General features: G+C 41.5%; 1 protein-coding gene across 4 annotated transcripts in view; it reads left to right on the top strand.

Annotated features, from left to right (window-relative positions):
* Positions 1–521: 521 nt before the first annotated feature.
* The window catches only part of GALNT7 (polypeptide N-acetylgalactosaminyltransferase 7), a 77,108-nt gene continuing 50,852 nt past the window's right edge, over positions 522–26,777 (top strand). For all 4 annotated transcript variants that reach the window (XR_004356835.1, XM_032686481.1, XM_032686479.1 and 1 more), the window contains exon 1: positions 522–648. Coding sequence is in view for 3 of the 4 variants with exons in the window: in XM_032686481.1 (XP_032542372.1) it covers positions 523–648 (126 nt within the window). In the remaining variant the exon portion in view is untranslated. The remainder of the gene's footprint in view (positions 649–26,777) is intronic.

Genomic DNA, 26,777 nt, shown 5'->3' with positions numbered 1-26,777 from the left:
CCCCACTCGAGCTGTCCCACTCCTCCCCCTTGCCGGCGGGGTGCAGCCGCGGTGCGGGCGGCAGCAGGTGCGCGGGAGCGCACTCCCGGAGGGGCGGCCGGGGCGGGGGCAGGAGCGAGCGGCGGCCCGGGGCGAGGCGCCCCCGCCCCGGTGCGGGGCGGCCACGTGGAACCGCGGCTGCCGCGGCGGCCACTTCCTGCTCCGCATCACCCCGGTCGCTGCGCCCGGCGGGGAGGCAGGCGCGCAGCCCGCAGCGGGGAGCCTGCCGGGGCGGAGCGGGGGAGGGAGGAAAAAAAAGGGAGAAACAGAAAAAAAAAAAAAAAAAAGAAAAAAAGAAAGTTTGTACGTGCGGCGGCGGGAGGACAGCCTCCGCAGGCGGGCGGCTGCCGGAGAGCAGCGGCGGCCGGGGGAGGCGGGGGAGCGGCGGCGGGGCCGTGCCGTGCCGCGGGGGGCGGAAGGCGGCCGGTGCGCGGGGCCGGGCGCTGCGTGCGCGGCGGCGGGAGGCAGAGGGCGGGCGAGAGGATGCGGCTGAAGCTGGGCTTCCTGCTGCGCGCCGTGCTGCTGGCGGGCAGCTTCTTGGGGCTGCTGCTGCTCTGGTCCTCGCTGTCGCCCCGCGCCGAGGAGCCGGATCTCCCGGGACGGACGCGGGTGAGTGCGCGGCCGCGCCGGGGCGGGCGCGACGGAGCGGGTGGCGGGTACCCCGCCCGGGCTGTGGCCGGCGGCGGCTGCGGGCGGGCGGGGGGCGGCTGCCCGGGCTGCGGCCTGCGGAGCCTTGCAGGCCTGAGAGGGGAGCGCGAAGCGGCGGGGCCGGCCTCATCCGGCCCCCGGAGCCCGGGCGGCGCCGCGCCGTGGAGCTGCCCGCGGCGGGGATCGGGGAAGCCGTGTTCCGGCGGCCCAGCCCGGGCGATGTCCGATCCCCGGTGTCCGATCCGCGCCGCCCCACCCGGCGCGGGGCCGCCACTGCCCCCCGCCCACCCGGTGCTCGCCGCCGGCGCGGTGTTGCGGGCAGTGTCCCGCCGGGGCCCTTCCCTCACTCCCCGGGACTTCCCCGCCGGCGGTGCCCTGGGCACCCGAAACCTGTGGGTTCGTCTCCCCTTTGGGGTTTTTCCATCCCTAAATACCTGCGCCGATTTCCGCTGCGTGTAAGTGTCCTGCAAAGGTCTCCCTAGAGGTTCAACAAAGGGTGCAGGTGTTCCCTCGCCAACTCACCTACCCGCCGCGGATCGGCTTCCTGGCGCTTTACTAACCAAAGGGCAGGCTTTGCCAAGGAGAAGCAGCAGATCAGGTGATTTAAAAACAGCGCACGGAAAGCCAAAAGGCTTTATCCAGCTGGCGGTGCAGATCTTCCAACCCGAAATGGTGAGGTGTTAGGTGGGCAGTGCATCCAGAAAAGCTTCAGGATGTCAGAAGAAATCTGCAGAGCAAGTCTTGCCGTGGCCTTGTATTAGTCAGGTGAGAATAATCTGACCCTTTGACACCAGGGTCTCAGAAGAAGTCAAAGTGCTTCTTCCGTTTTCACCAGATGTTTTAGAGCTCAGGAATGTAACTGGACTTAAGGAGATCTACTTGAAGTAAGATTAGCCAAGATTAAAATAATCTTGGAAAAGTCATAAAATTTTCCAGTGATTATCTTAAAAAGGCATCTTTTAAGATGTGTTTGCTAATGATCTTGGCCCTCTCTAGTGTGCTGCTTTCAATAATTGTGGAAGGCAAGTGAACTGACAGAACTCTTGCTTTCAAAAACTGGAAATTACTTCGAACTCCTTCAGCAAATGTTCTGTCTTCTGAAGCTGTTACCGTTTGCTGTATCTTGGCAGTTACTGCTGAGGTAGTAGGCCACAGTGGTTGTTTTGGAGATAAGCAGTTTACTAAATGGTGAAGTTTCTGTAATCTGGTCTTCTAGACACAACATGAGCTTTTCTGTGTGAAGAAAAATCTTCAGGAATTTATTTGCATACCTCCCAAGAAAATGTCAGGGAGAAGATATTTTGCATCAAAAGCAGTCAAGTTACTTTTCATGCTCAGGAAAGGGCTGTAAACAGACCTGCAAAGTGACAATCTGGGGAAAAAAAGTAGTTGTGATTGCATTGCTGTGTAGGGCAGTGACCATCTTCAGATGCTTATTCTGGGGTGCCAACTGAAGTATTGCTGCCCTATGGTGCATATGCTTCATCAGCTTACTCAGGTGCTGTAATGAATCATGCTGTCCTTTCTTATGAGCCTAAATGCTTTTACTTGGAGACTTTTGGGCTGAACCCTTGTTATCTACTTCCATTCCCATGTGAGGTCTAATTCAGAAATCTTTTCTGTCTGGTGTGTATGCCAGTAAAGGGATTGGAAGAGTTTTTACAGTCCAGCCCCTGATAAAGCAACATTCCGTCTTGATTACCCTCTCTTAACTGGAGGAGGAAATACCCATGACAGCCGTCTCAGGAAATAATTCAGTCTTTGTTGAGAACAAATATAATCATATTGAGTAAACACTGACAATCATGAAATCTAAACAGAATATGTGGTTCATTAGCTAGATCAGCTATTTACTTGCTGTTGTGATATGTATGGGAGTGGGCAACACATGCTGCTTCATCATTTTCTGGGAAACAGTATCGTTATTACTAAATTTGTGTTTTGGTTTGGAGTGCCTTCCACCTCAGAAGCTGCTCAGGTAAGGAATAGTAGTTAAGCAGTAATGATTGCATTCCCTGCTAGCAGTGCTTCACGGCATATTTCTGGAGAGCTGTCAGAGCCCAATATGTCCAGAGATTAGGACTTGCATGCCCTGCACTATGCTAGGAGAGGCAGAGCTGATCCCAAGAGGTGGGCTTGTATCTTGTGGTGTGCTCCCTGCAACACCTGGAAACAGACTGGTGTGTTGGTACAGCTTCAGGATGTGGGAAGTAGGAGTTTAATCTTAACTGTTTCTTTAAAATGTAATGCTGTGCATGTTGTTCAGTTATACAAATGTGTGTGTTTGCTCTGTTGTTAGTTGCCCGAAAGTTTGTTAAGCCAAAGATGACAGATTAATTCTTCTTCCTGTACAACACCCTCCTCCCTTTGCTTGTGTTGAAAGCTCTAGCTAACAAGTATAAAATTCCTCCTCAGACAGTGCCAGTTTAAAATAGAATTTAGCTTTTTTTAGCTAACCTCGGCAGTACCCTTTCCCTCTCTGCACTGTAACACTTGTCACTTTTTAATAACACCGAAACATTAAAGATCAAAGGATCTGCCGTGTTATTCTTTTTTAGTTGTAACCTTGAATCTTTTCCTGCTTACAGCAGCAGACAATAGGTAATATTGAAGACCTTGTAGTGTTATGACTATGTACCTTTAAAAAATTATTCCTTCAAATACTGTTATGTTTTTTTTTTTACTGATAAAAGATTTCAGAGTTCTTTTGGAGAATTAAAAAGATTAATGTACAGAGAGTTTTCAAAATAAAGTGGAGAAGTGGCTGTTTAGGAAGGAAATGAGAGAACAAAGAAGTAATAACAGTAATACAGACAGTTGGAGATAAGACCTTTCTTTCTCATGGAAGATTCCCATAGATGCTATGTTCATTGAAAGCATATGTAGAAGTTGGGAGGACAAAAGTCTTCTCCAGGTAACCCGGCTGTGGAACTTTCTCCAAGAATCCATTTGAGGAAAAAGTGCTGTGGGATTTGGAGGGAGAGGTAAAGTATTTATTTGCATTATCAGAAATATCCAAAGACAATAAAATCACTCTTATCTATACGAGCTTTCAGTTTTCAATCTAAACCAAATAGAAGCAATAAAAATATATTAATGTCTGTCCTCAGAGTCTTTAAATCAACATCAGCTTTTTTGTAAGTAAGGTTGCATGCTATCTGATAGTAAGGACTGCAAAGTTACTGAATATTTAGGCAAGGACTCTATTGTTTATGGCTGTGATAAAAGATTAGGTAGAATCATTGATTTAATTAGCATGTTGTGGTGTCTCTTGGATGTCTTCTGATACCTTCTGCTCTTCTGGTCAAGGGGTCACAGTTTTGGAGGCAGCAGGAATTGACTGAGAATCATAGATTCAGCGAATATGCTGAGTTGGAAGGGACCCATCAGGATTGTCAAGTCCAGCTCCTGACCCTGCACTATGAGCCAATCACACCTTTGAGGCCATTCATCAGAAGATCACTGCTGTAGGGATCTCAGCTATGGTACTTGTTGGTCTCCAGCAAGGTGTGTCACTAACGATCTGCCTCAGAGGCACAGCCTTAAAAGCTGGTGTTGTCAAGGAGTAGGTAGTACAGTAGGCAGAACCATAGGACCAAAACAGTAAAGAAAGATTCATTACTGAAAAATTGAAAGCATATTTGGAGTAAATGTACTATAAGTCAACTTTAACTCTCTGAATCTGACGAAGTACAAATTACTCTATTCATTTGTCCATATGAAGGACATAGTAAGGAAGAGTGTCCAGTGTGTTCCTATGCTCCAGAAGGGTATTAGTAAGGTAGTAAAAGATTTGCTGGAAGTATGTGGCTGACCTTGCACAAGTCAGAAATGTGGTGGTGAGATTGATAAACCCACAAAATAAATTCCATGTTCTGTCCTGTTCATGTGTACAATGAGGAGAACTTCCTGAAAATTTGGCATGGGCTACTTGGCCTCATATCTGGGAACATGGTGCTTCAGATTTGAAGCATTACAGTATTTTCAGTATTTCCCATAGCCACTGCACCTAAGCCACTGATGGGCTTCTTGTATATTGAAGGTATTTAATTTTTTGTGTCTGTAAGCGGCATGTTTTTAGTGGGCTTTTGTTCCCATCATATTTGTTTGTCAACAGTTCTCAGACCTTCTGTACTGTGTTCCCAGGGCTTTTTTTGGGTGGCTTAAAAGGTTGGACAACTGTCTCCTTCCTCCTACCACCCCTTGACAGCATGCATATCTCCTATACTAGACATGCTTTCAGTGCTCTATAATTTAATAGGAGCTTTTGAGGTCAGTTTCCCACCCTTAGACATTTATACTCTCATCTCCCGGCCAGGACAGTTAGCTGTTAGCTGTCCTTGCTGCCAGATGTCACAGCAGCCATGCCAGAGTGAGGGATGAGTGGTTGCCCTTGGAGCAGGAGAGGAGGCTTTGCTGAGTGCCCTACTGCAGGTGGCGATTCTAGCACGTCCTTCTGCTTCAGGAAACCAGATGATGGGCTTGCAGCTGGGGCTATGGGCCTTCACTGACTGCCAAGTTTAAACATTATAATTCCCACAGGGACAATAGAAGGTGGAGAATTTATGATGTGGAGGCAGAAGCATTAGAAAAAAAAGAGAAAAAAGCTGAATGGACATTTTTGAGCTTTCTGGTGACACCTCTTCTGCCCCACTTTAAGAACTGCTAATATCCTGTATAGCTTGGCTGGACTGTCACTGAGATCTTAATGACAAGTTGCAGACTGAACTTGAAGTGTTATTGTGGTTTAAATTAGATTCTTTGTGGTGTATATCCCAGAGGAAATTCTTCACTTTCCCTTCAGGAATAATGGCAAGTGTGTTTAGAAGAGAAACTGAGACATAGGAATTTGAAGTTGATAAAATTACTGGTGGAAAGGCAGGAGTAAAAATAGGATGGTAAATCTGATGTAACAGGGAGAGTGGTGTTCAGTAGTGAAGGTATTCAAGTTGTCTGAACTTGCTAAAAACATGGTGGTACACGGGTGATTAAATAACAAAATAATCTCTCTCCAATTGCTTTGTATCTATATGTTGGTCACTTTTTGAGTTGTTTGCCTTTCCATAATTGCATGAGACCTAACGCAAAGGGCACTGCATCGGTTCTGCTGCTCTGGTATTATCTGGAAGCTCAACACCATCATTCATCACCTGGGTATGAAAAGCTCCATACAGGTGCAGGGCTAGATGTAGCCACGCTGCCTTCTCGAATCAAAGCTATAATAAGTCACTACTTGTCATAGAACATTCAGCAGAAATTAACACCTTGGCAAATTTTTTGTGCTCAACAAGTTCTGTTTGAAATCTGTGCACAGTGAGCTAGTGAGCTTGCTATAGCCAAACTACTGCCGTTGTGGAAAGTAAGCATCACTTATTAGAGTAATCTTCAGTGTTGCTAGCAACAGTAATAGGCAAAATGTTTTGAGATATTAAATGCTAATTTTTTTAATGTGTGCTTTCATCTAAACTGGCTTGGAAAAAACCTGTAAAAATCTATCACCCTTGGGAGAGTGTAAAAACCCCAATCCCTGTCATATTAAAAGGGAAATAATTTGACAAATGCTTCGAGTTATGTTGCAGAATCAATGACCACAAAGCAAATAATGTGAAGAAATGGAAAAAAAGAGAACCTCCATAATACCTACAATTTATGTATACATATATAGATTGCATTGAAAGTTTCTTGAACTCTCTTGTCATTAAGATCGCTTGTATTAAGTTAGGTAAAGAACTCATTATTATCTCAAGTTTATTCGTTATGTAAATGTCTACTCCTCTATAAAGAGCAGGTTTGCACTATTTTTTTATGAATGTGACAAGATTCCTTTTGTCCTGTTTTTGCCCCAAGTGTTACCATTTGTGAGTAATGTAAAACAACTGAACAGATGAAAAATCAAAGATCTTAAGCTAGACCTGGCATTTGCTTTTCAGGAATCCCACTGCAGAAGAAGAGGGACCTAGAGTATCCAGGGAACCTTTGTCAGGATCCTTAGCCTAGGATGAAAGGTGACGCTGCACACTTAGGTAACATAATGTAACAAAACCCAGTAATTGTGTCTGTTTTGGGAATCATACAGGCAAAACTATTCATCTGTTGCAGTATCTAATGAAGAAAACATTAGTAAGACCACAGAAATTGGAATTAATGCCATGGACTGGGTAGGCTGTAATTTGTTTTTGGAGGGAAAAAAACCAAAACAAAACATAAGTGGTAATTTGTGCTGCTTAGTGGCCAAATGGTGGGGTATTAAAAATAGCATGTAATAAATTCCTCTTTAAAATCAAAATCTAGGAAATAATTAACTCTCAGTTTTAAATGTGGTGAAATAAGATATGGGTAGCTAAACTGAAGTAGTAGGAACTCTGGTGCTAGTAAATTTAGTCATTGGAAAAGACTCAGTGGGTCATCAGGACGACAGCCTTGAGAGAAAGACATATCCAGAAGTAGATATGTGGATTTTTTGCTACACGGCCAAGCAGCATTCACCTTCCCTAACCCAAGCTCAGCAGAGTCAAAATTGCTTGTATTAAGCTGACTTTCTCTAATGAAAAATGACAGCGTCTTTGTCCTATTTTTGTCAGATATTAAATCAGCATTACGGGAGACTGCCAAGTGGAAATAGGGCAGGCTAAGCTGTTACATTAATAGGTTTGACTTCTACCTTGGGGGGGGGTGGTGGGAGTGGGATGCTTTTTGCAGTAACTAGGCCATATAATCTGAGAGAAGGACTCCAAGTCTGGTAACAGTTATATTTAATTGGTAGATTTCCTCCTTAAGTATGGAAAACAAATGTCTGCTGCAGATTAGTGTAAAAATAGAAACATAGAATCACAGAATATTCTGAGCTGGAAGGGACCCAGAAGGATCATCAAAGTCCAGCTCCTGACCCTGCACAGGAGAGGCCCAAAAGTCACATCATGTGCCTGAGAGCATTGTCCAAATGCTTGAACCCTATCAGGCTTGGTGCTGTAACCTCTTCCCTGGGGAGCCTGTTTCAGTGTCCAGCCACCCTCTGGGTGAAGAACCTTATTCTAATATCCAACCTAAACCTCCCCTGACACAGCTTCAGGCACCCTTGGGTTCTGTCACTGGTCACCACAGAGAAGAGATCAGTGTCTGCCCCTCCTCTTCCCCTCACGAGGAAGTTTCATACTGTGATGACGTCTCCCCTCAGTCTCCTCCAGGCTAAACAGACCAAGTGACCTCAGCTGCTCCTCATATGGCTTTCCCTCAAGGCCCTTCACCATCTTTGTTACCCTCCTTTGGACACTCTCTAATAGCTGAATATCTTTCTTATATTGCAGTGCCCAAAACAATATTCAAGGTGAGGCTGCACCAGTGCAGAGCAGAGCGGAACGATCCCCTCCCTCGACCGGCTGTTGATGCTTTGCCTCATGTACCCCCGGAGACAGTGTTAATGAATATGCAGCTGCAGTTCAAACTACAGATTGAGCTTTGTGTGGCAGGTACCCCAGGCAAGAGGCCATGAACTGAACTGCAGACCCTTTGCATAGCAAAGGGCATGGGGACACTCGGAGACACAAGCACAGAAGACAGCAGCCCAGACTTTCCCAAGTTTAGACTCTGAGGGTATAAAAGCCCAGAGTTTCCTTTGTTCAGGGTCCCTCCCTCAGAGGCATCCAAGTTGAGCTGTTATTTTATTATTTACTTAATTGCACCAAGATTAAACTATTTGAAGGATCCAAATGTCTGAAAGTGTTGTGGGAAACCTAGGACTGAGCCAGTAAGGAAACCTGGTCTGAATGTGTGAGTGTGGGGTGTGCAGGGAGTCAAGCGCGGCACCTGCCAACTCACTGGAGCTGCCCACTGCAAAGGGGCCACAGTCTGCAGGTAGCACAGGTGTGACTGCCAGAGTGTCTACTGGGTGGTTGGACAGTGAAATTTTCTTACCAATAGTTGATCCTCCTGGCTGCCAGGGCACTGCTGATTCATATTCAGCTTGCCATCAACCGGGACCCCCAGATCCCTTTCCGTGGCACTGCCTTCCAACATCTCATACCCCAGTCTGTATGTACATCTGAGGTTGCCCCATCCCAGGTGCAGAATCCAGCACTTTCCCTTATTGAACTTCATATGGTTGGTGATTGCCCAGCCCTCTAATTTGTCGAGGTCTCTCTGCAGGGCCTCTCTGCCTTCAAGGGAGTCAACAGCGCCTCCCAATTTTGTATCATCTGCAAACTTACTTAGTATCCCTTCCAGTCCTGCATCCAAGTCATTTACAAAGATGTTGAAGAGCACAGGGCCCAAGATGGAGCCTGGTGGAACCCCACTAGTGACAGATCACCAGTCTGATGTCACCCCATTCACTATTACCCTCTGTGCTTGACTCGTGAGCCAATTGCTCACCCACCACATCATGTGTTTATCCAGCTGTGTGCTGGACATTTTGTCCGGAAGGATCCTGTGAGAAACAGCACTGATAACTTTACCGAAATCCTGAAAGATTACACTGACTGACTTCCCTTGATCAATTCCTTGGGTTACCTTGTCATAAAAGGAAATCAAATTTGACAAGCGGGATTTTCCCCTCATGAACCTGTGCTGACTGTAACTAATGACTGCGTTATCTTTTAGATGTTTTTCAACACCTCCAAGAATAATCTTCTTCATAACTTGACCAGGCACTGAAGTGAGATTGACAGGCCTGTAGTTTCCAGGGTCATCCTTCTTGCCCTTCTGAAAATTGGAACAATATTAGCCAGCTTCCAGTCAACTGGGACCTCTCCAGCTTTCCAAGACCGTTCAAAATCACCAAGAGAGGCCTTGTGATGACCTTAGCTGGCTCTTTAAGTGTTCTCAGATGAATTCCATCGGGCCCCATAGATTTTTAGGGATCCAGCTGGAGAAGCAGATCCCATACAGCTTCAGGGTCAACCAGGAGCTGATCATTGGAATCCCCTTAGTCCATCATCGGTGTTGAAGACAGAGGCAAAGAAAGCATTAAACATCTCTGCCTAGTCAAGGTCCCTGTTTCTGAGGTAACCATCATCATCCTGTAACAGCCCAGTGTTGTTTCTGCAATGCCTTTTGCTGTTAATGTATTTTTAAAAAAAATCTTTCAGTTGTCCCTCACAGTTCTGGCCAGCTTCAACTCCAGCTGAGCTTTGGCCACAAAACCATGCTGCTCAAAAGGCCACCTCGTCCATCAGTTCTCTTTAGTATTTTTGTGAATTAGAGGGAATTTATCTTGCTTGAATCTGCCTTTATCTGTCCATCTCTGTCCCACAGTACGCTAGGTTTAGACACTGTTTTGGTGAGTGAGGTTTTTCCCCCTATGACTAATCACAGCACCAAGGTAACATTCAGGAAGTAAGATGTTGCCAGCATGGCTCAACAAAGAGGAACAGTTAGGAGCCACCAAAATGCATGTGCTCACAACCTGTGATACTGTTTAGGCTTGGATTTGGGGGTGTTTTGGCCTTTCACCTAACATAGGTTGTAAGGGAAAAAATTAAACTTAGTGGGTTTCTGTAAACTTAAACAAAAGGTTAAGGTTGTGCTTTATAGGAGATTAGGATTTATCTGTTTAATTATAGCATCTTCCTCTTTGAAAGAGCTTGCAGGGAAAGTATGTGCTTTGGTGGAAATAACTGTAAAAAGATCTAGAGGAGAATGCTAATACTTGTATTCTACCTTTGTTTTTCAAATAAACATCCTTATTGTGTTCCCCCTGCTTGGGAATGAACAATTTTGAACTGTCTGCTTACTCACCGGAATATCTTTGCATTGATAGGTCTGAAATTTGAAAAAAACCCAAATTCATTGCTTAGTGTGAGCTGATTTTGAAGCAGGTTGGTGCTTTCCAACAGGTGCATTTTATAGCACAAAACTCCTATTTTCTGAAAACCCATGGACTTCCCGTATGGGAATAAAAATATTTTTCTTACCAGGCTACATATATACATTATTGCTGAAACAAAAATGGCTAGTTTTTGTAATGAAGAGATGATGTTTTAAAAAGAATTGTATTAATCAGGAATTAAGCATCTTTCTGCATAAGCATGCTTTCTTGCATAAGAACAAATTGCTTTTTTATTTTTTCTCTCTATTATAATGAACTATATAATAAACTGTTATAAACTTATAATAAACAGTTTGCTGCTCTAGAGTGGTCTGTATTTCTTTTAAGTTTCTCTCTGACCATATCTTTTTGAATCCCTTGTAATCCTTGACTCCAGTAAGATTTTTTTGTATTGCTCTTGCTTTCCTAAGCTGCAACGTATTTTCCTTTTATTTCCTTGTGGAACGTTCAGTTGCAAATAGCAGCAGTCAACAGTGATGTGTGGTAAACCTCTGAGCAGCAGAAGAGAAGTGGAGGAAGGTATAAGGTAAAAGCAATAATACTGGTTTACATGCTGTTTACATTTGGAAAACTTGCTTTACAGTTGACAATCTCAAAATATAAGTGTTAATGAAATTAAAGTATAAGCAGATGGTGCTCAGCCCACAAAGTTTCTTACTTATTTTGCTGCATTTTAAAAAATTGGCAATGAAAACAGCTCAGCAAGAACTGTTCTGATTTGAGTAAATACAATTCATTTTTTTTAATAATGCAGAAAATTATTATTTAAATACTGTGCTTTGGAAAAAAATAACCATATTTTTGAAACAAAATAAAATTTTTTTCATATTCACACATTTTTATAACAAGCTTAGGATTAAAATTTGTTTGTTTTTAATCTGTAGTAAAAGATTTTCCTTTTAAGCATGACTAAGTGAAAAAAGGGCCAAAGCATAGCAGCAGCCCATTTTATTTCTCAGTTCCTGCCTTTATGGATTTGAGATATTTAAGCAATGTCTTTGTTTTGAGCTATTTAATAAGAATTCTAGATATGTCAAAGAAAGAAGTATTTAATGTTTTAGGTTGGGTGCAGAAAATGCCTCATCTGTATTCATGTTTTGAAACAAAACCAAAAAAAATAACCAAGATACCTCATAAAAGAAGTTTCTGTTTTTCCGATTGAGGAAGGAAGATCAAGAAAGACAATATTAAGATAATGTGTTCTTCAGAGAAAATTAATTGTTCTCTGTATGGTTCTCTCTGAAACAAGATTTGCTACACTCACTTAAATGAGGCCTTGAAGTCAGATCTTCAAGGCTCATAATATATGGCTTTTATAAGACCGCTTCACCTGCTCTGGCTCTGCTAATCCATCTCCCACAGTGTTATTCTAACATTTCAAAGTCTCTGAGAAGCTTTAAACCACAGCTATGAAATATATTGGGGTTTTTTCTCATTTCTTCCATTTGCCTCCCATCTATGAAATATGTTCCTCCTGCACCAAGAACCAAGACCTTCACTAGTGATAGTGTAAAAACAGTATCTTGGTAAACTGCAGAGATGGAAAAGCATGGTAGGTGGGTTTTCTGTTGTTTATTTCTTTTGATGGAATATGAAATTTTAGTGATTGTAAATTAATCGATTACCTCTGATTTCAGAGCTCTTAGCCAAGGGCCCTCAAGTCCAGAAGGATGCTGCATGGGTTTCCTGTGTCTCAGCTCCTGTTGTTGAGGGAGAAGAATCTCCTGCTGCCTTTTGTCTAGCTTTTTGGAGATCATCAACTCCAAATTCTGATATTTCAATCAGTGTAAAATACTCCTACAGCATGAGATTTACCAAATGAGTAAAGTGGTCTTGAGTACTCTCTGTAGACATATTTCAGCCCTGGGTGTCTAAAATAAAACTGCTAATTAGTTCCTTGGATACATTTGTATGATCTTGGTGAGTTTCTGTCCTTCTGTGTTTTCCAATACCAGTCTAAAATACTAATCTTGAACTTTTGCTTAGTTTTCATTTACATGAATAGTACAGGAAAGTTTGGGCTAAGGAACGCCAAGAAATGTTGACTTGAGAGTGAGGTCATGAAGCATTTTGTGCAGGTCCAGGCGTAATGCCCTCTTTCAGAGTCATCTACAGAAAAAAAAAGTCCTCAAGGAGAACAGTTATCCATAATTCTGGAATCAAGACTGGGAGAAGACTTTGGTGTCAAACTTAGGGCAAACAGTTACTCTGGCCCAACTTTAACAGTGGATGATGGGACCCTCGAGTGCTCATTGACAGAGCAGTGAGTAGGTGTCCAAAATGTCAAAGCCATCGCCATTATTTCACATAGACAAACAGGGGGTCAAATTTTTGAAAGATACAGAGTGGCTGTAGTGGAGAGCAGGCTTACCCTTTCCATGAATAGTCACGTCAGTCACCTCTTGGGAAGTTAACAAGTTTTACTCCCATTATTATCTTCTACCAAGGCTGGTGATGACAGGGGAGTTGTCAAGCTGTTGTGATAAAAGGGAGCAGACTGCCAGGATAGTTCATGTAGCTTTTAATCTTTGTGTATGCCTGAGGGGCCTTGGGAAAAGAGGATGGCAGGGAGCAGGCTGGATTAATTTTCCTGGATGAAATGGATATATCCTGGGGGTTGGCCTACTTTAAAAATAATTAGAATTTTTTGAAATCTACTGTCCTTGAGCACACTTCAGCTGCCCTGTGTCCCCTTTCTCTGATTCCCATATGCCTAGATCTTGTGTTTGAGAGATATCTTGTGCCTCTTTGGGAGGTATTTGTTTTGGTAATATTTCCCAGGGGTGCATAATTTCGAAATCAAAGCTTGTATGTGTGTGGTGAAATGCACACAGGAACTGCAGGTAATCAGAGGTACCTAGTTATGGTTTTGCTCTTAAGCTGAGAACAGAGAGGCTGCTGCACTTACAGTAAGGCATGAAAGACACTGATTCTCAGTTTTTAACATAAGTTTTATATTTACTGGAAACAATGATGTGTTTTTTCCATTTAAAATGAATTTTAAAAATAATCCTTTATGTTTGCATTGTGTGACAAAAGTATGACTGGATCCTTACAAGGGGGCTTGATGGTGATCATTGATTGCAGCCAGCATAAGCCCATGTTAGTGTAATGAGATGCATTGATCTTGGTTATTCCAGGTTCTTATTCAAATCTCATCCTCAGCTGAAGGATGAATACCTCACTTAATCTGTTTTTTCTTCCTGGCCATTTTTTTTTCTGTTGTTCATTCTTTGTGGGAATCTGGGGAGTTAATTAGGCACATTCTCACGACCCACTGTTCAACAGCTTCAGAGTTTTCTTGCATTGCAGTAATGTATTAAGTGATATGGATATCTAGAAGTAAATGGTCAGACTACTCTTGATTTTATCCCTTGTAATAGCTTGGACAATCTATCTTCCAACAAGTTTGTCACGGTATATAAAATGCTAAGGCTTTTATGAGGGAAAAAAGAAAGGTTTCATTTTAAATTCTAAAATTCATGTCTATGATCAAAGAAGTCTTCACAGCCTTTAATACTAAGCACCAGTGTTAGACTAAGCACCAAGTGATAGACTTGGCCAGTTAGCGTTGCTACAAAGGAGAAGCAAATTGAACAGGTTTTATCTTGTACGATATTTGAAAGAATTTATTCTGTACTGATAACTGGTCAAAATACTGTTTGCAGTCCCAGCAATCATAATTTTCATAATTTTCAGGAATGGCTTCACGGCTATTAATTTCTAGGAAATGGACAGAATTTTATCTATAATTTGGCTTATCTAACAACCATAATGTACTATTTAATGTTACCAAAGGCATTATGTTGCAGAATTCATTATACTTTTTAAGTCTATGCTTTAAAAATATATTTTGTTAGCTTAAGTGAATAATCTTGACTCTGATGCCTTAAAATGTTCATTGGCGAGAATGCTTTTGCATATCAAAAATCATTGTATTTTATCATCTTCCTTTTTTTATTCTCCAACCTAAGATTTCTTTATTGCAGAGCACTGTATTTTTTACATGTTTACTAAAATACATGGACATTTCTTTTCAAGCCCTGTTTTACTGATGAGGAAATTAAGGTTTCAGATACAGAATCAATGTCTTATAGCTGAACCCACTAAATATCCGTGTATATAGTCATATGTAGTTGATGTTCTGCAAGTCACTTCACCTTTACAAATGGAAACTTTTCAGCGGTGTATATTTAGGAGATCTATTCATAGTCTAACACCAAAACCCAACACTTTCCTGTAGGAAGTCTGTTTTCTGCCCTGTATGCAGTTGTTAATTTTGTCAGACCTTAAATTGTTCCTTATCTGGTTTTATACTGCATTGGCTATTGCACTCAAAGAAACTTTAAACTGCATGAAAAAGACCAGTTATGGTAATTCAAAAGTTTTATAACCAGTGCTGGTTTTATCCCAATGAATGTTAACCTCTGTGATCTTCCTTTACCTTAATATATTTACTTTTAAAATTTTCGTTTCTTAGCTCATTTTATTTTGTCTTTAGGCTGAAGACATGCCAGCACTAGACTGGCACATTCCCTAATACCCTTTTTATTTAGCTGTAGTGGCATAAAAGATTGAATACAAGAGTGAGAAAATACTTATGCGGAAGGGAGTTCTGCCTGATATTTTGGTGTGTTTTCTAAGGAAAGGAGACCTAGAAATAGATGTTCAAATTACAATGCTCTGGAAAGTCACTAGTTCCATATTTTTTTTAATGAGAACTCTATTGAGACTTGGAGCTTTCCTGAAAAGGGAGAATTGCCTTCACCTAGAGAAGGGCAACTGCTGGTTACTCTCATCTTTCCTCTTCTCCATGAATTTAGGAACATGCAGCCATCTCCTTAATTCTGTAGTAAGAGAGAAAATAATATTGGGTTTGTAGCTTTGGTTTGAAAGAAGAAAGAGGCATTCATATTGCTAAGAATATTTAACAGAAACATGCTTTTATTTAGAGCATAACATGTTCCTGCATTACCATTAACACTACAGGAACCCTTGGGAGAGCAGTCATGGGCTCCTGGGGAAGAGGAACAGCTGCCATCACCCAGGCCACCTGATATAATTTATCTGCCTTACTGTTATGGGCTTTTCCTGCTTGGATTATTTCCACTTGGATTATTTCTGACACAGGATCTGGGTGTGGAGACTCGGTAAACTACACAACTGGGCGAGTCTACTTTTTTTTTTTCTGATCCTCTTAATACACCACAAGTGTATGGCCCTAAATGCAGTAGGGACATAAGTGTGCTGCCTTTTGTGTCTCTGCTTTCTCCTCAAAGGGAGAAGAAATGTTTAGAGAGAAGAACTCTGTGTTGGTAGGTTTTTTTGTGGTGTTTGTTTGTTTTGTTTAATTCATAGAATCATGGAATGGTTTGGATTTGAAGTGACTTTAAAAATCATCTTGCTCCAACCCCCCTGCCATGGGCATTTTCCACTAGACCAGGTTGCTCAAGCCCCATCCAACCTGGCCTTGAACACTTCCTGGGATGGGGCATCCACAACTTCTCTGGGCAACCTGTTCTAGTGCCTCACCTCCCTCATGGTAGAGAATTTATTCCCAGTATCTAAACTAAACCTACCCTCTTTCAGTTTAAAGCCATTCACCTCTGTCCTATTACTACATACCCTTGTAAAAAGTCCCTCTCCAGCTCTCTCGTAGGCCCCCTTTAGGTACTGGAAGGCTGCTCCAAGACAACCCTGAAGCCTTCTGTTTTCCAGGCTGAACAACCTCAACTCTCTCAGACTGTCTTCATAGGAGAGGTCTTTCAGCCCTCTGACCCTTCTGTGGACTCAAGTGTTGTGGTGTAGTTGGATTGTGTTGTTTTGTTTTAAAGTACAAAAGAAGCAAACCCTATCAAGTCAAGCAGCTGCTGTGCTGCCATGCTGCAGGTACTTGTTCTCTCTGGAGTCCTGCAGAAGCACTAAGGAGGGCTCTGAGGATGGCTAGGCATTGCTGAGGGGAGCAGGGCTGCACAGCCCTTGTGTCTCTGCTGTATGCCTGTGCACAAGTAATGGTTGTAGACAACCCAGGGACGCAGCTGTGTTCTGTGTGTTTTGCTACTAGGCTCTTTGTGTTTTCCAGCTACCCCTCACTTCCAGCAGCTTCCCCCCCGCCCCGCTCCTGTTTTGAACTACCTCGGCGCTGGTGTTCACCCTACTTAGGGATGCCAAATTCATTTGGCTTGCTAATCCAGCTGGCTGTGGGGAGTCCTTGATCAAGCTCAGTGTGCGGGTGTAAAGGTGCTTGTGTTGGCACACAGACAGGACAAAAAATATGTGGCACAGAAGTAAACTGACTGTAGAAATGTATTCATCCCACTCTATAACATCAGCTTGAAAAATCCAGCACTTATCAGACAGAGGTTTAAGTCCAAATTAGCAAAAACAAAACCTTAAAGGCAGCTCATCTGCAGTGGCTAAAAAATGCAGTTTTCATAAATCTGCAAGAACTAGGTACATTTTGTTATTCATATTTCTGCTGTTCCATAGTTCTCCTTAGTGCAGAGCTGGAAAATATCCCCTTCAGGTTTTACTGTATATCTACAATCTTGGGAGGGCAAACGTCCATGTAATACATCATAGTACTGACATTCAGAAGTCTTCCAAACTTTACTTTTTAAATAAAATGGGGAAGTTCACTTTGAGTCTCTTCACTCAGTAGGAAGAGTGGGCAAGTGATTTTTTTTTTTTTTTTGCTGCATCCTTTATAAATTGACAAGCATGGGAATGTATTGTTTCTTACAGAATAGGCTCTTTTATATGGCGTTTCCTTATAATTTTTAATATAATATTTTTGCAGGTTATTGAATGGTGACAAAACACAGTGGATTTAATTTCTTTTGTATTTTGATTAAAATATCATCCTTGTCGATTTTGATTTCTTTTGCAGATTCTGTTTTGATGTACAGTAAGCAATTCTGTATTGTTTACTGTCTTATCCTGATACATCTACCAGTTCATCCTTCTGTGATATTTGATGGTTTGTGTATGTAGCTTTTCTTTCATGGGAAACTGAAATACTGGCAACTTTCTTCTTTTGCAGCTCTTCCTCTTGGGAGGCGCTATCTTTCCCCAATCAGACTAAACTATGAACTGCCTTACTGACTCTTCTTTCTCCAGCTGCTGGCCAGATTTTTGTGTGTTAGAGACAATAGACTGTCTTTCTCAGGGACTGCAGAGAGCTTTTGAAATGAGTTTTCTGACAGGCTGTAACAAAATTGTCTTTGTTAGAAGTTAAAGTGCAAGGCTAGCACGTAAAGGTCCTGATTCAGCGAACTGAGTTCCGATTTAAACACTCCTTTAATGAACTGGATAGATCATAAGTAGACTTTGCTAATGTCTCTTCTGTGTTAGAAGCAGTAAATGAAGAGCACACTTTTCATAAATGCAGTTATTAGCAGCCCTATTTGAAGCCCACTAGGCGTGGGCTTAGGGCTTGTGGAAATTGCTTCAGCTGGAAACAGCATTACTGGGGTAAGTATAACCTGAGGAGAGGCTCTCTGTCATTTTAAGATCAATATTTAACCAATATTCCATTCTCAGTATTTAGGTGGAGAATCTGAGTTGCCAAGACTTCATAACAAAAATGTTTACAAGGAGTGAACATCCATTGAAAAGGTTACAGTGCTTCAGAGAAATACCCGTTGCTATGCTGTTTAGATGGTGAGGGTATCCTACAGACAGAGACCTGGTGATGAGAACACTGAGTACCATTTGTTCCAAGCAAGAAGGAGCCTCCTGCATCTTTCTTTGTGTGTGTTGTACACCCATTGTTCTAAACAGGAGAACGCTACAGTCCCATTGCTGAGGAATCAGTGCACAGGGGAAGATGATGTTCATTTGTATCTTCTCCAGACAGGTGATCAGAAATGCCAGCCATAGTGTACCTGAGCTGGAAACAAACGTAATGTTAAAACTCTCTTCAGGATCTGACAGATGTAGGAAGGTCCCTCAAAAGATGTTCAGGGCTAGAAGCTGATCCTTAGTGCCTTGTTAAGAGAAGGCAGTAGGATGTCAAAACCCAAAGTTGGCTTTAAGAGTAATGTTTTGATCATTAGTCTCATGCTGCTTCAAGTTTATATTGAGGCGGCACCATGGATCACCTGCACTAACAAAGTAAATGTCAAGGCAGTACATTGCTTGAAGTCAGATGCAGCATGTTTGCCTCTCTGATTGGTCCTGTGGTCTTAAGGTGACCATGGTGGCTTCCATACTCAAAATAAAAGATATTGCGTGGTGAGTGCAGAGCAGAGTGCAAAGCTGGAAGCATGGTGGAGAGCAGACCAGTTTAGTGGAGTCCATTTGAAAAGGTTTGTGGATTAAATTATAGTATTCTTGCTGGCTATCTAAAAGATGCAGATAACCTGACTGTGCTCACACATTATATGACTTCTAAAGCAAAGGTGTAAATTAGGTTTTGATATTAATACAGGTAAGAATTTACCTTACCTCAACAGTTCAATAGACTATAACTCACTTATTGGCAAATACCATACAGATTCTCCTACGTAGGAAAGAGCAGGAATGAAGGGTCAAGGAAAAGTGGGACAGAGAACACAATTTATCACAAGTTATTTCCCCTTTCTTATCTAGTCAAGCAGTATACAAGGTAATTACACAGATACTCTGAATTTCTGAAAGCTTTTGGTAGTTCAGATGTAACTTGCAGAAATGGATTTTAGACTGTATAATTTACATACAATGTAGCTTTTGGCTTCAGGTGTTTCATTGAAAAATCTTTCAAAATGGTAGGGTAGATCAAATTCTAAAATGCAATTTAAAAAAAAAAGGACAGAAATACATTGTTGTAAAGCTTGAGAATGGTGACAATATTTCAAGATAAATGAAAATCTAATCATGCAGTTTGCTTCTTAATAGCAAGGAAAATGAAATGAGATTGATGCATCTGTCTTTAAAAATTGAGGGAGACAAGCTATAGCACAGAAACCTGCATCCCTTCATCAACCATATACATCAGTGATGGATTTATTGTATTGTAAATGTCATTTACTCACTGAGTTATTTAGAAGAAATGCAGGATTTTTAAATATCCATCTGTCTTACATGATTGAGAAACAAGGATGAAGCTCCTCTGCACGCTTGAATCAGTACAATGTTTATAGCTGATGCCTGGAGGCCAGAAAAGCTGTCCTCAGCCACTTATAACATGAGGACTCATGATAGCTTTTGTTTCTTTCTGAGGCTTTTTATGAAAAATAATAGAAGTTGGATATTTTCAATAGCAAAATTATGGACTATAAGTTATAACTCTTTGGTCCCTTACTTTTTTAATTGGAAGTCTGTACTTCTTTTTACCTGCCTATCTCTACAGTTTAAACCACAATTTCTTAAATTTTGATGATTTAAATCCAAAAGAAACAGCTTTATCTTTTTTTTCTTCAGTCTGCAGAGAACATTCCTAAAATGGGATTGGTCTTAGTAAAATGAAAAGCCTTTCCCCACATAGTCCAGTTTGTAACACACTACTACACAGGAAAAGGAGAATAATTCTTCCTTCGTGGAAGGAAATGAGGCTGGACAGAGGATGTCTTAGAAGTTCTTAAGAATCTACTTTCCATATGAATAAACATGAGTTCTATTTTTAAGATCTCATTCAAACATATGCATGAAGTGAAGGGTATTCCTAGACTGAAACAGAATGTGGAAGGAGCAATGACTCAACTAGAAAGGTCACAAGCTTCATTTAATGTTGAAATGTAGTGACAAGAACAGATCTTGTACTGAAGCTCTTGAATGATGCTGTGATTTAAGTCTTTCACCTTGGAGGGCACAGCTTCCCAGGAAAAAAGATGAAAGAGATATCTGGGATGTGAAGGAGATAGCTTGTTATTGCTGAACTATGAAGGGCTGTTGAATAAAGTTCTTAGCACAGAAGACAAGGTGGTGCAGCTGAAGATCACAGAGTGCAGGAGTGAAATGAGAAATTACCAGAGAGAAGGTCTGAGTGATAGAGGTATTGGTGTTCTAGATTATGGCAATATTGCAGTGAAATAATTCATTCTCATGTCTGTTTTCTCTCTTTATCTTCCATTTGATTGCAAACACTATAGGAATTGTTTGCCAAGCACTTCAAAGCATGTGGCAGTAGTGGAATACTACTGTAGGAATAGTTAAACTGCATGGATCAACATATACTAAATTGATAAGTCATCAATGCAACACTATTTTCAGGTATTCAGGTTTATTTTCCTCTTAATTTTTATTAATTGTTAAAGTTGCATAGTCTTTGGGGTTCTACAAAGGGAGGAGGTCATTTAAGCTTCTAAGAAATGGGACCTGCTTTCCTGTGTGAATACCATTTTACTACTTTACTACTTTACTACTCTACTTTAAGAGAGATATCTGCTAAAGTATTAAAAGAATATCTGTTCTTCTGCTAGCCTCTAATGGGCAATGCAGAGAAAGATAGTAAAGGTCAGATGAAAAATCGGTGTATTTTTTAGTGAAGAGGGGAACAAATACTCCAAGAGTCATGAAGACCTGAAATCTGAAGGCCCTTTTGCATCTTGCAGTCAGCTCTGATAGAGGCGGTGTGTTAAGCAATTGTCCATTTTGTCCTTAATACTCATGATTTTTCCAGTTATGCATTTGTAAAATCACTCTAGAGAGAAAAGTTGTGTATAGTTTTCTAATTATGGTATGTTTCTCTTTTTTTTCTTGTATCCTAGGCCAGTAAGGTATTAGTTATTCAAAGCATTATGAAGCAATTTCTTATTGCCCAAGTATGCTTCTGATTAAGCATTGTTTTCAAAATCTGATTGAATTACTCCAAGCCACATAGCCATGTGCAAATGTGGTACTCCTGATCACTTGCAGGAGGGATAAGGATAGAAAAATCCTGCATTTTCTACCATCCATTTCTGCAGTCCATTTTTCCAGAGAGATTTCCTGCTATTCAGCTTTTACCTGGAAGACAGAGTTGGAAAAATTTCTTGCCTCCACCTTCTGCCATTCTAAAATAGGGTAAGCAATGGCATCATCTTCATCAGAACTGCAAACAATACTGCAAATTTGAGAAAAATTAAAAAGAGAATGGAAGATTGCATTTGAACAAAAATTGTAGTAAGTGTTTTCAGAAATGAGAGATGTTGATGTCAATTAGAACCACCACAATTCTGAGCATTTGGAGACATCCCACAGCCATCATCTGCTTAAATGTTGTTCTGGGGTTGACTGTGTCCTTAGAAGCCAGTTTCATGCACTTTTTGTTTAGAAATGCATCCATTCATCTACTGCTTTTCTCCTCCTGTGATATCTACTGCTGCTGGCACATTAGCTTAAGGAACAAGTCACCTTGCTGAACCTCTTAGGAGCACAGGTCCTATGAGGAGAGGCTGAGAGGGCTGGGATTGTTTAGGCTGGAGAGGAGGAGGCTCAAGGGAGACCTCATCACTCTCTACAACTACCTGAAAGGAGGTTGTAGCCAGGTGGGCGTCTGTTTCTTCTCCCAGGCAACCAGCAGTAGGACAAGAGGGCAACGGTCTTAAGCTGCACCAGGGGAGGTTTAGGTTAGACATTAGGAAGAAGTTCTTTATAGAGAGAGTTATTGGACATTGGAATGGGCTGCCCAGGGCAGTGGCGGTGTCACTGTCCCTGGAGGTGTTTAAGAAGAGACTGGATGTGGCACTTAGTGCCATTGTCTAGTAGACGAGGTGATGTTAGGTCAAAGGTTGGACTTGATGATCTCAGTGGTCTTTTCCAACCTAGCTGATTCTCTGATTCTGTATCCTCCAGGTTGGGAAGTTGAAAAAGAATTATTTTCATTATGTTTCTTAAGAGAAAACAAGGTTTAGCTTTCTGGGCAATAAGTGTTGGCCTTTCTGTGAGTAGACACCACTTTATATCTCCTAAGACTTGGGGTGGAGAGTTACGTCAGGAAAAGAAGGAAGATTGAAAGTGATTGGGTTCTTAATGTCTCTCCTCTCAAAACTAGACACGAAACTAAGCTTTATTTTGGTAAGACAGAGTTCAGGGTCTGATGGGCTTTGCTTACCTGGGACAGATTTTCTCCCTGGTGCCACAGTAGAAAAACTGCCCCAGGGCTTGGTGCTCTTTGACCTCTTCATGGGACTTGACTGTTACCATAACAGCATTCTGAACAACTAAATTACAATAAAATATGTTAAATGGCTGAGTTTACCATGGAATGAGTCAACTGGCATACAAATTAGATCTTTTTTTAAATTTATGTGGAGTCTCATCTGTAGTGTAGTAACCCATATGGTGCAATTGAGGGTAAATATAATGAACAGGTGCTTTTTTGTTGGCTTGGAGGTTTGAGTCACTGCAGTCTCTGTTTAAGAATGGCTTAATGTGGACGATACTCTACAGAAGTTTGTGGTTGAAATACAATGCTAAACACACGGTAATTACAATGTAGGCTGCATTATGTAGTAATCTATCTGTTGTGCAGAGAAAGAAGGAACATTTGGACATTTGAAAAGCAGTTGATGGCAGACTGTTCTACAGTCACTGGGTCGGCTGGTGGTTGATTAGGTCAGTCATAAGGGCTTAACCTAAACCGACTTACCTTGTGTGTTGTACAGTATTTGGCTTTTCTCAATTTGTGTCAAGACAACAGGGCCAGGATCAGTGCAGGCAGGGAAAGTGTGTGGTCTCTTGTGGTCTCTGGTTCCCTGGAGAGCAGACAAATTGCACTCTGATGCAACTGAGGAAGCCACTTAATTCAAGGAGCAAAAACACCTGAAAAGATGCAGTGTGTAGGGTATATACTTGCTTTTATGCTCTTTTATTTATGTTCTGTTCCACTTGATCAAAGCCAGGTTGGATAGGGCTTTGAGCAACCTAGTCTAGTGGAAGGTGTCCCTGCCCATGGCAAGGGGGTTGGAACTAGATGATCTTTGAGGTTCCTTCCAACCTCAACCATTCTATGGTTCTATGGTCACTTTGGCTTTCTTCTACTGAAAATGTTGATTGGCCTAGTTGTGATAAACTTTTAATTGATTCTTGCTATTCTGAGTTTAAAAGTCTTTCTGTCATCTTTGTTGTGCTGTCTGTAAGGAGAGGATTTTAGAGGCTTTGGATCATACTTCTGTCTTATCAAGGGTCCTTTAACAACTTTTCTGTTATGCTGCAGCAAGCAGCTGCAGATATGTTTTTTTGTTCTTTTTATTGCATGGGCTACTAGTGCCAACATGTTTTCATTTCTAGAACATGGGAGCGACTAAAATACATCCCCTTAGGTAATGCAGCACCTTAATTTATGATTCAGTTTAAGAATACTTGTGTTACTTGAAAGTGATTGTAATCTTAATGATAACAGACTATTTTGCCTGCTTTGGAACTAGCCTTAAGTTACAAAATCAAGCAGAGATTTCTTTACTATCAGTTTATTCAGGTATTTATCTGAGTCCTTCTGTTTTAGATTTCATTAATTACTACCTCAGATTACATGGTGCTCTCCAGAGCCATAAGGAGAGGTACGCTGAGAGGTACAAAGACAGTAGGGTTAGGTTAGATATTAGGAAAAAAATCTTTATTGTGAAGGTGGTAAGGCACTGGAACAGGTTGCCCAGGGAAATTGAGGATGTCCCAGCCCTGGTAGTGTTCAAGGCCAGGTTGGATGTGGCTCTGAGCAACCTGGTCTAGTTGCAGGTGTCCCTGCCTGTGGCAGGGGGATTGGAACTAGATGAACTTCAAGGTCTCTTCCAACCCAAACCATTCTATGATTCTATGATTGCTTGTAGTTAACTCCACAAAGTTCTTGGGCATCTCTTAAGTGGAGGCTTTGAGTGAAGTGGATCTCTGTCGAGGCTTCTTTGACACACCATGGCTATTGAACTGCAGATGGGACCAGGGGTAGTATGACAGTAGCAGGAATGGAAGGATGTAAAAAGCTGAGTAAGAGCTGAATCTCAGGCAACAAGGAAGGCAGACTGGTAGGTTTAAGAGCTGGTTCAGTATTCCCCAAGCATTGAGTGCTGGTGAAAACAAGGACAGTAAGACTGCTGGTTTTTACACCTATTTGTTCTGAAGCACTCAGTGTCTTTATTTGTACTTGCTTTCAGTCAGGCATAGTCTCATTGTGAAACTACTTGTCGCACAGGAATTCAAGAAATACTGCACTTCTCCTAAAGAGGCACCCTGTAAGATAGGTAAGGTACAGGGTTACCTTAAATCTTAAATCTCCCTGAGGGTGATACAGAGAGAAAAGTTTACAGGTTTTGGGTGGCCAATGGCATGCTCTGTAAGAGACTGAGTCTGGCACAAAGCACTCTGGCCAGATCTCCTGGTAGTCTCTGCTTTTGATGAAGGTAACTGAACTTCTCAAAGGAACTTGGTCAGTCTGGACCAGATGCATATGAGTGTGACCAATGCATTTATAGAAAATCCATACTCCAGGAGAGACATATACAGCAGAAAGTTATGGAGGAGATGTGTCATGGGAAAAGGGAATGAGGAACAAGGACAGGGGGTAAAGCAGTGCACGTCGATAGAGCACTCGGGGCAGGATTGCATTACCGTACAGGAATTTTAAGTGATACATCCAAAGAGGATGACAGAAGTATCATTAGCTTGCAAGTGAAAGATAATATCACAACAGAACAATTTCATCTAAAAGGGATGCTTAGATGGGCATCACGCTGACATCCAAATGTCAATACGTATCTTTAAACAAGGTACTGTGCAGTAAACAGGTAAAACTTGGGATTAGTTATGTTCCCCTCTGTTAGGCAAATAATTGGGCAATCAGGTTATTTCCACTGAAAATAAGTATTCTTCCTTCTTCCGTAAGATTTGTTACCCGAGGGCTTCCATAGCCTCATACAACTTTGTATGCAATGACCTTTGAAATGTTGACTGCAGACCAAGGCTGTATGCAGCATTAGCCTAAAGTCACTGTCCTAGATGAATGCTTCTGCTGCGACAAAGTAGATGGTATCCAAGAAGACAGGAAGAACCTCTTTTGCCAAGAGAACTCTTAGAGCAACCATGTAAAGCATAAAATAAAGTTGAAGAACTGACCCTTATCTTCTTCAGTGTCTTACTTGAACTCACAGGTTCAAACACCAGCAGAGATGACCTCAGGTGTCAGTGAATATTGTTAGTTTTTAGACTCATTACTAGAGTAATGAGTAACAACATAACAAGTTGTTTTTACCCATTATTTGGAATCGGTGATACAGAGACTCAAGTAGATTATTGCAAGTCACTCAAAACTTGAATGCTAAATTCTTTTAAACTCCTTCATTATAGCAGAACATTGAGCTGTTGCCAAATTGACATCTTTATAAACAGTTCCTCTCCTTTATTGCTTGCCCTTCCTATTTTTGAACTTGCCACTTACTTTTCCATAAGCAGTGCTCTCAAATCTCAGAAATGTCAACCATAAAATAGAATAAAATTGTTGATCTTAATCCCCTAAGTTGTTTTGCCTTGGCTCAAAGGGACTGCTGCTTAATTTTTTTTTCTCAATGGGCTGAGTGAATATGAATGACTGTGGTCTGCTGGTATCTATTGAAAACTCGGTAACTTCTGTACTGTAGAAGTGTCTGTACTAGTGATTGCCCTGTTCTGCCTTATCAGATAGGACATAAGGAATGGGGGGGGAAGAGGATTTTACTCAATGCTGATGACTAGCAGTTTATTACTCTTCCTTGCAAAACTCTTTCAGGGAGCTACTTGGGACCTGAGAGAAAAAAGGCAAGAAATAACAAGCTGGATAAATTCTCATGATCCAACTTCAGTCCTAATTTGAGTCAATATGGTTGTCTTGTGATGATATTGTTTGATGGAAGGTTTTGCCTAATATGACTTAGAGGCAGTGCTGCATGTGGAGCTTAAAACAGACTTTTTTAGTGCAATGACTACAAGTTGTAATGTTTGAAAAGACTTTATTACTATTTATGTATTTTCTGAAATGATGCTAGTTGTGCCATAGATTTTTATCCTTGTTTGAGAAGCTAGTTTTTTTCGTTTGTGAGTGCTTTTGATTTTGTTTTCTCTGTCTGCAGCTGGTCTTGCAGTAGGTAGAATTTCTAATTGCTTGGATGGAGGCTACCATGGCAGAGGTGAAAGTGGAAGGTGTGCAATCTTATGGAATGGATCCCTTTGATAGTCAGACAACTGAGTTGTGGGAATTATTGCTTATTTTATTTATTCTGGGGTTAGTGGGTATCTAGAGTGAAATTTATTCAGAAATACATTGTTGGATGTGTTGATTTTCCCTTTTGTCTGTGTTTGATCCTATATACTGAAAAGTTATCTTTTTTTGGTCATAAGAGTG

Source organism: Chiroxiphia lanceolata, chromosome 4, assembly GCF_009829145.1.
Source record: "Chiroxiphia lanceolata isolate bChiLan1 chromosome 4, bChiLan1.pri, whole genome shotgun sequence".
Taxonomy (NCBI): domain Eukaryota; kingdom Metazoa; phylum Chordata; class Aves; order Passeriformes; family Pipridae; genus Chiroxiphia; species Chiroxiphia lanceolata.
This window is presented reverse-complemented; position numbering and strand designations above follow the sequence as displayed.